A 16,381-nucleotide genomic window follows, 5' to 3' on the forward strand; every position below is an offset into this window, starting at 1 on the left:
TTTCATACACATTTTATGTTTCTAATCATTTACATGATGGCACGAGTGTGAATCATTTCAATTTTATTTTGTTATTAATTTTTGGACATTCCCTTTTTGTTAGAAGTTACAGTTAAAGTTTCTGTGATGAGATTCTTCATCTTGCTGAGATCAGCAAATGTTTAAATAAAACATGCAGAAGACATGAAGTTTTGGAGCGTGATGAACATACCAGACAAATAACAATTTGATCATGTATGGCTAGTGTTGACCAGGTAGGCCTTTGTTTACCAATGTTCATTCAGTTAGAAAACTCACAATTCTAATGTATATTGAAGCTTCAGTACATATATGCATTTACACAAAATGGAATCATTTGCTGACAGCTCAGTCCCCCCCAGTTCAAAAATCCTATTATGCGCCCCTGCAGTCAGCATTACTGTGGGGTAAACAGAGCACTGCCTAACCTGAACTAAAACTCCCACTACCTTGTGTTTTCTGTCTTTTCCAGTTGTTGGCATATCAGTTTTTGAGCGCTCAAATACTGTCATCAGTGGCTGATTTTGCCTTTGGCTTGCATTCCGCTGATGTAGTTTCGATTTGAAATGTTCTTTCACATCATACACTCCCGATGCTGCAACTTTGATGTCACGCACACGCAGTGTGCAGTGTGCGTATTCTTCATTTTTGGAGGCTGCCGGTTGGATTATGCCATTGAAAAGGTCCTTCCGTTCAGGGAGAAACCTACCGCTGTATTGTGTTTTGAATTTCTTTGCTGGAGTGGCCATTCAGAATCTTTTCAGTCGCTATTGAAAGTCGCTCAGGTGGAAATACGCTTTTCAAACAAAATGTTACTTCGCGGTTGGCGGGATTCTCGCAATGCGGTGTGCGCATGATCAAAAGTGGAATGAAGTCTCGCTACCACAAGATAACGCGCGATTTCATAAGACTCTTTACTGGCTGTCTATGCTTTCTGTGGTGTACAGTACATTTGTAAATGTTATGCGCTCTTTTATCATTGTGGGAATTGATTATAGCTCTAAATAAATATTGAAGTTTTTTTTAAAGAATCCGTATAACTTTATTTGTACGCCCGTATACTACGTTTATTGAATCAAATCCGTATAAAATACGGACATTCCGTATAGGTTGACATGTATGACCGCATGTCTTTGAACTGTGGGGGGAACCGGAGCACCCAGAGGAAACCTACGCAGGCACGGGGAGAACATGCAAACTCCACACAGAAAGGCCCCCACCAGCCGCTGGGCTCGAACCCAGAACGTCTTGCTGTGAGGCGACCGTGCTAACCACTACACCATTGTGCCGCCCATACTAACAGTCTTTATATGTATGTGCTGTGATTGTGCTGTAATCAGGAACAGGTGCATGGTAATTAGTCCTTATGGTGCTGCGTGTACACACAAATGCACATGGACATGACAGATGTAACCAGACAACTGTTTGACATATCAAGTTTGATATTGGATCATAACTATATAGTAATGATGTAAAGTGAAAACGCTGGTTCACTGCTGTCCACCAGGCACCCAGCAGAGTCACATCGTAATAAATGTCATGGTGGTGTTTCTGATACATGGCAAATGGTGTCAAAGAAAGGAATAAATATGTATTTGTAACTGTGATGTGTATCTCATTATTGGTATCACTGTCACAAGACAATGCAGCAATTTATTGATGTGAAATATACTACACTACACAATTTGATGGTTCATATGCTATAATAATATTATTATTCTATTCAGGTTGATTTTGTGCCCTTATAAATATTTTGCTCATACACTCAGTGGGAGCTCTGCTTTTAGGCACGGCCTAAAATTATAATTATATATAATCGTGACATAATATAAATGTATATAACGTCAGGACAGACCGCGAGTTGACCTAGTGGTTAGCATGTCCGCCTCTTGATCGGGAGATCACGAGTTCTACTCACGGTTGGGTCATACCAAAGACCATCATAAAAATGGTACCGTCTGGCAAGGCATATTGTAATACAGATGCGAGTGGGGAGTCAAACTATTGCGGTTACCAGAGGACTAGCCCCCCACTGTAACCCTAGCTTTGTAATAGGCGAGAGGCCGAGGGCTACGGAAACAGAGATTGGCGCCACATGGTGTGGGAAGGACTTTGATTTGATATAATGTCAGGATATGGTTAAACCCATGGAAGTTCACTTAGCATTTAATGTAAAGTGTAATCAAAGTGTAATTTAGTTGTATTGAGTGGTAGTAATTTACTGTCCTGTTCCTAGTATTATTCCAATGTTATAAGATTTGGTAGCTGGAAAAAACAAGTGCCTATATATACTCAGCATCTATGTACTCGGCATGTTTTTTCTGTGACGGGTTTAGTGTAGTGTAGTGCTGTCTGATTTCTCATTTGCTTCACATGCAACTAACATCCTTTATGCTGCTCAGTATCATTTAAGAAAGATGGTGAAAATAAGAAATGACAATATGATAAGCCTATATTATGCTGAGATCTTAGTTCATGTTTTCATAGTTTCTAGAGTGGGCTATCAACAGTTGCTAGGCAGTGATTAAATGGGCAAAAATATAAGACTGGGATTAAAACTGGGCAAAATATAACTGTTAGGAAATGCTTAAAAGACTGCATGCTGGTGACATCTGCTGGTTAAATACTTATCAATGCATCAAGAAAGCAAAATAATTTAGAAGCTACTTTATAATAGTATAATATTGTGAAATAAACACACCTCACTTTGCTTCAAGTATGTAGGTCATTCTCTGGCTATGAAATTTTCATGATATACTTTGTGTAGAATCTAAACATTATGCTGAATGTGGAATGGGGAATTTTACAACAGCCATGTTTGTACTGTAAATTTGAAGAAAACTTGGAATGAATGGTCTGCTTATCAGTCTGGATTTGTCTGAGTGCATGTGTATGGATTGAGAACATTTATATAGAGTTGATGGCAAATTTGAGATTTGGTTGTTGAGTTCCAGTTTGGCACACTTTCACCAAGGTCAAGCCAGGGCTGCAGCTAGGTTCCTTTCCCAAGCTTCCTTTTTGACTGTTGCCTGGTGTAGTGACTCTTGCCATCTCACCAGCTCTAATAAACACATCAAGCATGCAAATTTGTGTCCTTCCTCATGCTCCCAATCCTGCGGCCACATATTTCACCTTTATTATAGCGGTTATAAATCACTTCTCTGGAGCAAACTCATGCTATAAAAGTATCATGGAGAAAATGCTCACCTTCAGCGACTCATTATAACTGTATACGACTGTATTCAGTTCACATATTTTAAAAAAAATTTAAATAAAAAAGATTTATAAAAGTTCTGAAATGGAAGGGGAGCATGTGGCAGAGTTTATGTAGAGAACCGAGAACGTTTGTTCAGGAAATGGTTTGATTAAGCTAGATATCTAGATACTCAAACATGCTCTTCTTAATTGAATACGCTCTTTACCATCTTTACAAATTAGCTGTAATGTTTTAATGAATTTAACTTAGCATACATACTAGACAGTGTAAATGTTTGGATTTGGATTTCTCCCATCTACTAAGAATTTGCATGCCTCAAAAATGTTGATTGCTATGCTATTATTAAGAGGTTCCTGAAGTTTTTCTTTTTCTTTTTTTTAATAATTAAGGGTTTTAAACCCTTCCTATTTCCTGTTGTAGTTGTAGCAATTGGAGCTTCTATTTTATTTTATAAATTTTTACAAGTAAATAAGTTTATATATATATATATATATATATATATATATATATATATATATATATATATATATATATATATAATGTGTGTGTATGTGTGTGTGTGTGTGTGTGTGTGTGTGTGTGTGTGTGTGTGTGTGTGTGTGTGACCACAACAGCATTTATAAAAAATAAAATTTTAAAAAGCTATATATTATAAACACAGTAATTTACCAACAACACAAGACAGGACGTGCAAGACTACTGACTAATTTACATTTCAAACACATAGATTTAAATAATAATTGAACATGGTAGATTTGAAAGAGCTAAGACTGTCTGTGTTTAAATTCAGTTCATCAGAAGGACTGTTCCAAATTCTTGTAGTTCTAACAATGAAAGATTTCTGGTAGGTTGTGGTTTTACACTTACGGACATTAAACTTAATGACGTTGCTGCTCGAGGATCAGGTTGATCTCGAGCAGTAAGGAACAGGTTGCACTGAAGGAGATACATTTACTAGGCCGTGAGACATTTTAAAAAAGAAAAGCATCTCTAAATCTCGGGCGGCACAGTGGTATAGTGGTTAGCGCTGTCGCCTCACAGCAAGAGGGTCTGGGTTCGAGCCCTGTGGCCGGCGAGGGCCTTTCTGTGTGGAGTTTGCATGTTCTCCCTGTGTCCGCGTGGGTTTCCTCCAGGTGCTCCGGTTTCCCCCACAGTCCAAAGACATGCAGGTTAGGTTAACTGGTGACTCTAAATTGACCGTAGGTGTGAATGTGAGTGTGAATGGTTGTCTGTGTCTATGTGTCAGCCCTCTGATGACCTGGCGACTTGTCCAGGGTGTACCCCGCCTTTCGCCCGTAGTTAGCTGGGATAGGCTCCAGCTTGCCTGCGACCCTGTAGAAGGATAAAGTGGCTAGAGATAATGAGATGAGAACGAGATCTCTAAATCTAATCTAATTCTCTCAAGGGTTCGACAGAGAATGTTTAGGAGGGACAAAAAACCTCTCAAGTGCATGATATTTATTTTATCTTCTAACAATGTAGCAACATAGATTTAACATTTTGCATGAAATTGTACATTTTGATGCATATTACCAAAAAAAAAAAAATCAGTGCTAGGGTGCTGTGATGCAACCCAATGCAAAGCAAAGTTTTTGACACCACTCCAAAGTTCATTATTTTCCAAAAAAAACAGCATTTCACCATGTGCTTTATTCCTCTTATACCACAGCAATCAGCCAAAGGTTTTTTTGTTTTGTTTTGTTTTGTTTTTAAAGTACAGTGTGTAGTTCTGTTAAAGTTTATACATATATTTACAGCCACAAAATAGGTTAGATTTGTGTATGTCAATCGAGGTAATAATCATTACCTTACAAGTCTTTCTTTATTCTCTTGATTAATATCACAGAAAATGTACTGACTGTTACAAAGTGTTGACACAGAAGACATATTCTATATTATGTTTAATAAATACCTCCTAACAGAAAACTTCACCATATCAGTGATTATACATTTTTCTTTTTTAATAGCAGCACATTTGCAGTGTCCACTTTATAAGTCCCTGTGAATGAGCTGTTACTATACAGTGGTGCTTGAAAGTTTGTGAACCCTTTAGAATTTTCTATATTTCTGCATAAATATGACCTAAAACATTGTCAGATTTTCACACAAATCCTAAAAGTAGATGAAGAGAACCCAGTTAAACAAATGAGACAAAAATATTATACTTGGTCATTTATTGATTGAGGAAAATTATCCAATATTACATATCTGTGAGTGGCAAAAGTATGTGAACCTCTAGGATTAGCAGTTAATTTGAAGGTGAAATTAGAGACAGGTGTTTTCAGTCAATGGGATGACAATCAGGTGTGAGTGGGCACCCTGTTTTATTTAAAGAACAGGGTTCTATCAAAGTCTGATCTTCACAACACATGTTTGTGGAAGTATATCATGGCACGAACAAAGGAGATTTCTGAGGACCTCGGAAAAAGCGTTGTTGATGCTTATCAGGCTGGCAAAGGTTACAAAACCATCTCTAAAGAGTTTGGACTCCACCAATCCACAATCAGACAGATTGTGTACAAATGGAGGAAATTCAAGACCATTGTTACCCTCCACAGGAGTGGTCGACCAACAAAGATCACTCCAAGAGCAAGGCGTGTAATAGTTGGCGAGGTCAGAAAGGACCCCAGGGTAACTTCTAAGCAACTGAAGGCCTCTCTCGCATTGGCTAATGTTTATGAGTCCACTGTCAGGAGAACACTGAACAACAATGGTGTGCATGGCAGTGTTGCAAGGAAAAAGCCACTGTTCTCCAAAAAGAACATTGCTGCTCATCTGCAGTTTGCTAAAGATCACGTGGACAAGCCAAAAGGCTATTGGAAAAATGTTTTGTGGGCGGATGAGACCAAAATAGAACTTTTTGATTTAAATGAGAAGCGTTATGTAGCAGAAAGGAAAACACTGCATTCCAGCATAAGAACCTTATCCCATCTGTGAAACATGGTGGTGGTAGTATCATGGTTTGAGCCTGTTTTGCTGCATCTGGGCCATGGTGCCTTGCCATCATTGATGTAACAATGAATTCTGAATTATACCAGCGAATTCTAAAGGAAAATGTCAGGACATCTGTCTATGAACTGAATCTCAAGAGAAGGTGGGTCATGCAGCAAGACAATGACCCTAAGCACACAAGTCATTCTACCAAAGAATGGTTAAAGAAGAATAAAGTTAATGTTTTGGAATGGCCAAGTCAAAGTCCTGACCTTAATCCAATTGAAATGTTGTGGAAGGACCTGAAGTGAGCAGTTCATGTGAGGAGACCCACCAACATCCCAGAGTTGAAGCTGTTCTGTACGGAGGAATGGGCTAAAATTCCTCCAAGCTGGTGTGCAGGACTGATCAACAGTTACCGCAAACATTTAGTTGCAGTTATTGCTGCACAAGGGGGTCACACCAGATACTGAAAGCAAAGGTTCACATACTTTTGCCACTCACAGATATGTAATATTGGATCATTTTCCTCAATAAATAAATAACCAAGTATAATATTTGTGTCTCATTTGTTTAACTGGGTTCTCTTTATCTACTTTTAGGATTTGTGTGAAAATCTGATGATGTTTTAGGTCAAATTATGCAGAAATATAGAAAATTCTAAAGGGTTCACAAACTTTCAAGCACCACTGTAGAAACAAGGTATTGTATTAGAATGATGGCATTATGATAAAATTTTAAATTAAAAATGTAAAGTCAAAAGTTTCTTTTTAGATTCAATTTCAATTAAAAAAATATGTATATAGGAAATATCATGATATAAAATTTTGGCTATGTTGTCTACTTTTATCGAACCCTTACACTGGTGCTGTGTTAGTCTCACACTGGACAATGATTATATTCTAAGTTTATTTTTGGTTGTGTTTCATCAGAGAAAAGAAAAGCAAACATCCTAGACAACCTGAACAACACTAACAGTAGCATCATTGGTGTGACATGCTGCATCGTCCTCGTCCTCCTTGTCGTCTCTGTGGCAGTGCAGATAAAGCAACCGCGGAAGAAGTATGTGGTGCAGCGTGATGACTTTCAAGAAGTGTTCCAGGAAACGCCTCGGCGCTATGACCTTGGTGACATTGCTGACCTTACAGACGATGTTGAGACGACTTTCCAGAAGCGCTGTGTTCATGAGCACCATTGTGGCCGTGCAAAATCTGCAGGCTTGATGGATCCGCATCATCACCACCACCATTATCATCACCATCACGATAACCGGCGCAACATCGTGGTCATGAAGCACAGCTACTCGCAAGAAGAAGCAGAGATGGAGGATGAGCTCGATGAGGAGGTGCCGACCACCAGCCACCGACTGGCCAGACACGACAAAGCAGTGCAGCGGTCAGTATCCATCGATTTCTGACCAAATTATCCAGCATATATCACTTTTTCAGTAAGAGAAGCTGAAGGGACCTAACTGCTTCCCCTGACTTTTATTTGAAGTCTTTTTGCATCAATTTATTATTTTCCTTCTCCTTCTTATACTGTTCTGTTTTCTTTGACGCTCCCACCATTTTTGCCCTTGGTTGTTCCCATTTGCCTTTTTGTCCTTGGCAGTCGTTCCCATGTCCTACAGTCATGTTTTCAGAAAACTAAATATTTTTAAACTATTTAGGTCCCCTTTCTACTCTTTTCTTACTTTTTTTTTCTTATAAGCTCTCAAATTTTTAAATGTTATTCCAAAATAACATTTAACACCACATAAGGAATTGGATTACCATATTTTCTGTAGTTGCACATCCACTGTCAAATTGTAACAAATGAACCGATTACTGTATAATTAGACAAACATAACATAGAAAACATACAGTTTAATGTATTTGTTGTATTATGTGTAAGTTGCAGCACCAACTAGAGGCAAAAACAGCAACAACAATATTTCTGATAGTCTGGAAAATATGGTACAGCCAAAGAAAAATATTAATTCAAAAAGTCAGTTTACTTAATTAAAAAAACCCAACCTGTTCTGAATGTGATCAATTTTAAAACACTTTTAGATGAATGCTTACTAATTTTTCCACTAATTAACTGTTAAATTACATATTGCTATTTAAATGAATAATAAAAACATGTCCAAACGAGAGATGTTGTCTTGAAACATAAAGATGAATTACAGATAACATTTCTCTCTGTGTAAAAGAGAAATAAGATATTAAATATGACAGCGGTGATATTGCAGGTTCTGCCTCATTGGGTCTCTAAGCAAACACGAATCAGAGTACAACACAACTAGGGTGTAGGAGACGATCAGGAGGTAAGAGCTACTGAAAAGCATGATATAAATCATTTCTTGAATATAGTATGCAGTCATTGTGAGTCAGTGTGGTTTGCTTTTGTTTTTACCACCTGAATGTTGCATCATTTTGCTTGCTGGTAAATTTCTGTGATATTTTTTTTTCATTTTTATTGTTATTTCTTTAAGTTTACAGCTGTATATGATAATTTGCTGATATGCATGGACTGTATAAGTTTCCGTTTTAGTGTTGTATTGACTGAGCAAGATTCAGCCACAGATTCAAAAGCTCAAGCACTTTGTTTTGCTGATGAACATAGGACAACATCAACTCCTTCAGCAAGACATCATACTTGTAGTAGGAATTACATTTTTCAGCCAAAATATTCGCAGAACATTTTATCAGAGGGTACAATGCAGGGGAAGGAGACAAAGTACAGTGAAACTAAGTAGAAGTATGGCTACTGTGTCAAAAACTATTTCTATTAAAAGTAGACGCACGGAGGAAGGAAGCTACTTGAGTGGAAAAATATATACATTTACATTTAAACAAAAATGACTAATGAACAGAGCTGACTACAAGTTCATGCCCAAGAATGAATGATGCATATCATAAATCAGTCATCAAGAAAATGCTCTACCAATGAAGACAAACCTAGAATTTTGGTTGCCATTTCTCACCTCTTGGTTAGAGAAGCAGCTTTGGGACCAAAAGGTCACTGGTTCGATTCCCAAAGGAATGGCTGACATGCCTTTGAGCAAGGCACCTAACCTCCAGGCTGCTCTGGGTATGTTGTACATTGCTCTGGATAAGAGCATCTGCTAAATGCCATTAGTGTAATGTAATGTAATGTGTAATAGCTGTTTTTGAATGAATGCTAAAGCACAGAAGCAATGAAAACAAAACTGGACTACCTAGTAAATGTAAGAGGTAATTTGCAAACCTTCACAAGCTAGCAAATTTAACAAACTAATTTACCAAACTTAAATAGCTACCTACTGTAACAAATCAATGACCTTAAGGTTAGAGAAGCAGCTTTGGGACCAAAAGGTCACCGGGTCAATTCCCTGGATCAGCAGGAATAGCTGAAGTGCCCTTGAGCAAGGCAACTAACCCTCAACTGCTCCCCAGGTTGCTCTGGGTATGTTGTACATCACTCTGGATAAGATCATCTGGAGTTTAATTTAGACATCTAAACTGACTAATTTACTAAAACATAAAGTTCACATACTTCTTTAGAGTTGATGCTGAACTTTAATAAAGGCGGATATTTAATTTGTACTAAGAAACAAAAAAATCCCTTGTACTTTCAAGGTCAAAAAGGTTGAGTATAAAGTACAGTACTGTGCAAAAATCTTAGGCACATGTAAAGAAATGCTGTAGACCAAAAATGGCTTAAAATAATGAAATGAAATGTTTCAACATTAAAAAACACTATAAACAGCAGTAAGCCGCCATAATCAATGAAATCAAGTCAATATTTGGTGTGAGATGACCCTTTGTTGTTGTTGTTGTTGTTTTTTAAAGTAGTCTCAGGTACAGTGAGTGCAGTTTTATAAGGAAATGAGCTGTAGGTTTTACTGAGCATCTTATGGAACGAGCCACAGTTCTTCTGGACACTTTGACTATCACACTTGCTTCTTCATTTTGCGGCAAAACCTCAGTATGTATAAAAAAAAAATCATTATGTTTTCTTTTTTAATCTGAAAAGTGCTCTCTTATGTAATATGCTGATCAGATACAAACATTTTGGTTTTCCTGTAACATTTAATTTTGTGCTGGAAAACAAACATTTGGACTCTAAAATGCTTTTGTACTGACTCGATAATGTACAAGTCATAAAATAGAAATCTATAACAAAGTTTGTATGAAAAAAAGAATAGGGTGCCTAAGACTTTTGCACAGTACTGTATGTTTTTCTCTTGTAAATTGAAATGAGCAAAAGTACTCCAAAGTATTGAATTTCAATAATACTTGAGTAAAGTTCAACTCATCCAAAATAGTACTTACTGTAAGTACAGTAACAAAGTATTTTCCAACTGTTAAAATATGACCATGATCTTGTATTAAAGCCACTGAAAACTTAATGTTTCTATCAGACAGAAAAGCACAAATAATTAAAAATCAACACAAAAAAATCTGAGTCGTATTAATATGGAAATTAGAAGTGCAACAAACCTTACATGCCCCGCCCCCTTGCTTATATTTAATATATCTGCAGTGACCATTTCTGAAATGCTACCTGCTCAAGTCGCTTCTTCCCAAATGCAACACAGTAGAGGTGCAAATGTCTTAATTTGTAAATGATATCAATATAAAACTGATTATCAGCACACATTCATTTATCACCGCTCCTTTTCCTAAACTGGTCCATGGCAAATTATGCTAGAGAAGTGAATGTGGTTGAATCTCTCACATGCTCAAGTCAGATTTAAATTGGATGTTCATTGAGGTGGATAATTTGTGTGGCTTTCAATATGAGTGTGTGTTATTATAACAGTGAGTTCACCTACACAATAATCTGTCATATATATATATATATATATATATATATATAGTTTATTAACATTTTTTTCCATCACAACCCACAAAAAAACTTGGAATTGAAGTAATCTAATTTGTGGAAGTATAGTGGCTTCCTATTTGTATCTTTTTATTTATGAAGTTATTAATTTGACAGATGATTTTAACCATATAAATTGAGGCAAGCACAGACATAAGTAGACCTCAGCACTGGCTGTGTTTACAATCTTGATTCCAAACTAGTTGGGATGCTGTGTAAAATGTAAATACAAACAAAATGCAATGATTTGCAAATCCTTTTATGCTTATATATTTATTTTTTTTTTGTAAATATACACTCATTTTAAATTTGATGCCTGTAATACATTCCAAAAACGTTGTTGTAGGGGCATATTTAACAATGTGTTACATCATCTTTTGTTTTAGCAACAATAAGCATTTGGTAACTGAGGACATTATTTCTTGAAGTTTTGAACATGAAATTATTTCTCATTTTTGCTTGATATACTGTATGACTTCAGTTGCTCAACAATCCGGGTTCTCCGTTGTTGTATTTTGTACTTCATAATGCGCCACACATTTTCAATAGGAGGGAGGCAGGCCATTTTAGCACCTGCACTCTTTTATGACAAAGCCACACTGTTGTAACACCTGCAGAATGTGGCTTGGCATTGTCTTGCTGGAATTAACAAGGATGTCCCTGAAAAAGATGCCATCTGGATAGCCGCATATGTTGCTTCAAAACCTGCATGTACATTTCAGCATTAATGGTGTCTTTACAAATGTGCAAGTTACTCATGCCATGGGCACTAACATACCCCCATACCATCACATATGCTGCCTTTTGAACTTTGTGCTGATAAAAATCTAGATGTTCCTTTTCCTCTTTAGCATGGAGGACACAACATCCATGATTTCCACAAAGAATTTGAAATGTGGGCTCGTCAGACCACAGCACACTTTTCTACTTTGTGTCAAAGATAAGCTCGGGCCCAAAGCATTTGGCAGCATTTCTGTAAGTCGTTGATATATGGCTTTCACTTTGCATTTGTAGATGCCGTGATGTTTATTAACAATGTTTACTGTGTAAAAGTTTACTGACAATGGTTTTCCAAAGTGTTCCCAAACCCACATAGTAATATCCTTTAATGAAACCTGTCATTTGTTTAATGTCGTGCCACTTAAGGAGATGAAGGTCATGGGCATTCGATGATTAATTTTTTGGATACGTATTATGGATTGTTGGTGGTGAAATCCTGAAATTCCTTGCAGTTGTATATTGAGAAACCTTGTTCTTATAGTGTCGGATTATTTGCCCATGCAGTTTTTCACAAAGTTGTGAACCTTGCCCCATCCTTGCTTATGAACGACTGAGCCTTTCCAACTACCAATTAACCTGTAGAATATTTCAAACAGGTGTTTGTTCAGCATTCCACAACTTTCCAAGTCTTTTGTTTCCCCTTTCCCAACTTTTTTGGAATGTGTTAGCGGCATCAAACTCAGAATGGGTGTATATTTACAAAAAAACAATAAAGTTTATAATTTTGAACGTTGATTATCTTGTCTTTGTATTACATTCAATTGAATATAGGTTGAAAAGGATTTGTAAATCATTGCATTCTGTTTTTATTTATGTTTCACACAGCAGGCCACCATTTTTGGAATCAGGGTTGTACATGCATATATAGTTTTATAAGTCTGAATCTATTCATTCTGATAGCCAATTCTGAACGAATGGTTTATAAATCCATTCTAGTTCATCTGGAGAGAATCTCCACTTGTATACAGACAGGGAAGGAATTAGCTGTCTAACATGTACCTAAGGATGGCTCAGCATTTTAACCAAGTGTTCAATTGCTTCACGTTTGTTAGTTTCTGTATTTGCTGAAGTATTGCTTTCTGGTATTTGACTGGATACTTGGATCACATAATACATGGTTTTCAAATCCATTCAACCCATTTTCTGACAAGCTGCATTTCTACATAATGGTCCCAAACCATAGTTTTACAGAACTACTCCCAAAGGCCTGTGTTTAAAACAGAGAAATTTGGCTTTTTCTCTGTGAAAAAAACATCTGATCCAGATTGCTGTAGTCCTCTATAGTCAGACTAACCAATATAAACGAAGTTAACCATTCACACACTACATTTCTGAAAGAGTGGAAGCATGGCTCGAATTACGTGAGAGACGAGCTCCCATAGAGTGAGGACTGGCTCCCATGAAAGCAGTAAAGTCATATATCTGTGGGGGTCTCTAAAAATGCAGCATCATTATATTTTAATCACAATTAAAGCTCATTTTCCTTCAATATACTGAGCCTTAAATAATAATAGGAAAAAACATGTTTTCCAAAAGAATGCGTTACAGCTAGGTGCATACTCTCATGAATGTGGCACCACCATGCTACTATGCATCCAAACTATCCTTTTGAGTGCTCGCGAACGTTACACACACACACGTTAATCCTTTCAGAAGAAGAACCACTTCACCTTGGTTTCATTTATTGGCTAAGTTTTCAAGAAAAAGATCACGACCACAGCCTGCTGAAAACAGACCACTTTGGTCTATTTCATTTGCGTGATGGTAAGAGAATGGCTTTTACTTTCTACTAGTAGAATGCATCCTCCCTCTGTTTAAAGTGTAGGCAAGAGGAAAATAGCAAAAACAATATGTTAAAAAAAACAATAAAAAAGACTACTCCGTGTGTATGCAAGTATAGCTTCACGAACCACATAGCCTCTGACTCGTGGAAAGCACACCTGTTAGGCTATTTGTTTATATATTTACTTGCCACGTCCACACATTGGGTTTTTTGTTTGTTTGTTTGCTTGTTTTTGTTGTTTTTTAAGAGACCCCCACAAAAATGAATTCATAATTCAAATCCTGAGTGGAAGTAAATTAAAGTAGTCGGTGCAGCAGTTTTGTCTGCTGCATTTTTCATAATCTCATGGACATGTCATCATGAATGAGTCTCATGAATGAAGACATTGCCTTCTTTGAAAAAGATGCATGTGATTCTGTTTCAAACTGATTTAGAGATCTTAGTATATCTCTTGTTGTAGATTTTATATGTGGAAAATAATGCATATAAAAATACACAAGGAAATGAACAGTTGAGCATCATTTCAGTCCACTACAGACATGTATTTTTGATGAAATGGGTTGTGTGTAAGTGTTTGGGGGGGGAAAAATGTGTGTTTTGGCGTTCTTTAATACATTTTGATATAAATTGAATGGATTTCTTTTTTGTTTATCAGTCTTGATGAATAGTATATCAATTCCCATTTTGTGTTTGTGCGAATACACTATTACTCCATGTCTTGTGTATAATGCAATGAATTGTATGCTGTAATGTGTGTGTGTGTGTGTGTGTGTGTGTGTGTGTGTGTGTGTGTGTGTGTGTGTGTGTGTGTTTGGTTATGTTCTACATTATGTTGCAGACTCCCCACACTATTTTAAACTGTTCAAAAAGAAATACTGTGTGATCCTGGATTAGTACTTCAGGAAAATATAAGGAGTGGACTATTACACCAGCATAAGGTCATCTAAACACAGAAGCAGTTGTCTCTCAATGAAGCATGAAGGACGTCATTAATGTTTCTTGTTCTTATTAGATTTTTTTTAAAATCTCTTTAATTAACCTTGAATGATTGATTTAATTAACCTTTAAATGTTAGTTCATACAGAATACAGAATTATACACACTTTGCACAGAATTAACCTGACTTACCGTACTCACCTAACACTATCTGCAGACACCTAGCCAGCGTACGCTGCTAGCAATGAACTCTTTATGCTGGGATTTATGTTTAATAAGCTTATTTTTAATAATGTATTGGAGGAAGATGCTGGAGTTTCTCCCCTCGATATTTTCAAAAGAGCACAATTTGCAGTCTGCAAACTATTCAACAGTGCTTAGTTGTAAAATAACACATTGTTATAGATTTGCAGAACACCATTTATTTAAAAAAAAGTAACTACTGAAAAGACAATTTTTTGATCTACAAGCAAACAAGCAGTAGTTACAAGACACACAATCTCCATTTGTATTGATAAATCACAGTAATAGCTAACTTCTGGTGAAAATAAATTTTCTCATGCCATTGCATGTTTTGACTTTATTTTGCTATATATTTTTATATTTAATAGCTGATAATCCCAATACTAATTTCTATACTAATATGTGCATGCTAAAATTTTAAAGAAACAGTTCAGCCAAATAATTAAATGTACACAACACACAAATGTATCTGATCAACTTAGGCATTTAATGTCCGAGATTTGCTTCATTAGTTTTGTACTAGAGCTATGAGGTTCAACTAGTAAGAGGAGGTTATAGCCTCGAATTTAGTATCATGCAAGCTGTATGCTACCAGTATAATCATCACACACTCATTCCAAAAGACAACATTTGGTGCGGAAATACACTTTATACATACAGGTACTTCTTCTTCTTTAACCGCTTTATCCTGGTCAGGGTTGAGATCATTTGCAGTTTTGCACAAAATAGAAGCGTTATTTTAAAATTTTCAGCAAAACACAATTGCGAATGGTCTGTGTTTCCACTGAGTGATCTTATGTCATGTCATGTGACTTAAATGCAAAAAAAAAGTTTCCATTTCAATTTTGTGAAATATTGCTTTATCGAATCGTCTGAAAAACCATCTCATTTGAGCATGAAACCTTTTCCGTGATATTTGACAGGGTTTTTTTATTTTTTATTTTTTATTTTAGAAATTCATTAATTTCCATTTCTTGTTTTTTAGTTTGCAATTTCAAATTAAGCAGGTTAATGAAAACATGGCTGCTGACTGTTAATATGGGTAGACATCGTAAGATGGATGCAAAAGTGAAGCCAAAATGTCTCTGAGGCCCTCTCGTGGCTGACTGCAGTATCATTTTTAAATCCACTCATTCCTATGTAAGTGAATATGAAAAAAATAATTAAGGTACATCTCAACAAACAATTGTCGGAATGGTGTTCTGTCATTTTGTGCATGTGCAATTGACCTTGCTATCGCTCCGAATATTTCTTTCTTACAATAAACACATTTTATTGGAGTTATTTGAAGATAAATAAAAGGGTGTGGTTGAATAAGTGATTGACAGTTTAGGGTCAGGCTAGAAATAACAGTTGAGCTTCATGAATATGCACATACTGTACTTTCCAACGCAGGCCTGAAACTCTCACTAAGATTATATGCCAACAAACTTTATTTAACATCTTTGAAACTTTGTAGATCTATAGTGTTGACACCTTTGATAGTTCTGTAGCAAAGCCATGTCTTGTTCGTTGGTCAAATGTTCTAACAGACCCTCAGTACAGAGTTCAGCAGGCAGTATTTCCCAGGATGTTGCTCATTTTGATGTATAAGCTAGGTCACAGTAGTGATATTATAACTA

At 36.5% G+C, this 16,381-nt stretch overlaps 1 protein-coding gene across 1 annotated transcript in view; it reads left to right on the top strand.

The window, feature by feature from the left end:
- neto1l (neuropilin (NRP) and tolloid (TLL)-like 1, like) overlaps positions 1 to 8,598 on the top strand; it is a 266,325-nt gene extending 257,727 nt beyond the window's left edge. Inside the window, exons 9-10 of the mRNA XM_060899991.1 lie at positions 7,099 to 7,561; positions 8,400 to 8,598. Coding sequence (XP_060755974.1) covers positions 7,099 to 7,561; positions 8,400 to 8,460 — 524 coding nt within the window. The 3' untranslated portion in view covers positions 8,461 to 8,598. The remainder of the gene's footprint in view (positions 1 to 7,098; positions 7,562 to 8,399) is intronic.
- The last annotated feature ends 7,783 nt before the right edge of the window (positions 8,599 to 16,381 follow it).

This window comes from Neoarius graeffei, chromosome 19 (genome assembly GCF_027579695.1).
Source record: "Neoarius graeffei isolate fNeoGra1 chromosome 19, fNeoGra1.pri, whole genome shotgun sequence".
NCBI classification, from domain to species: Eukaryota; Metazoa; Chordata; class Actinopteri; order Siluriformes; family Ariidae; genus Neoarius; species Neoarius graeffei.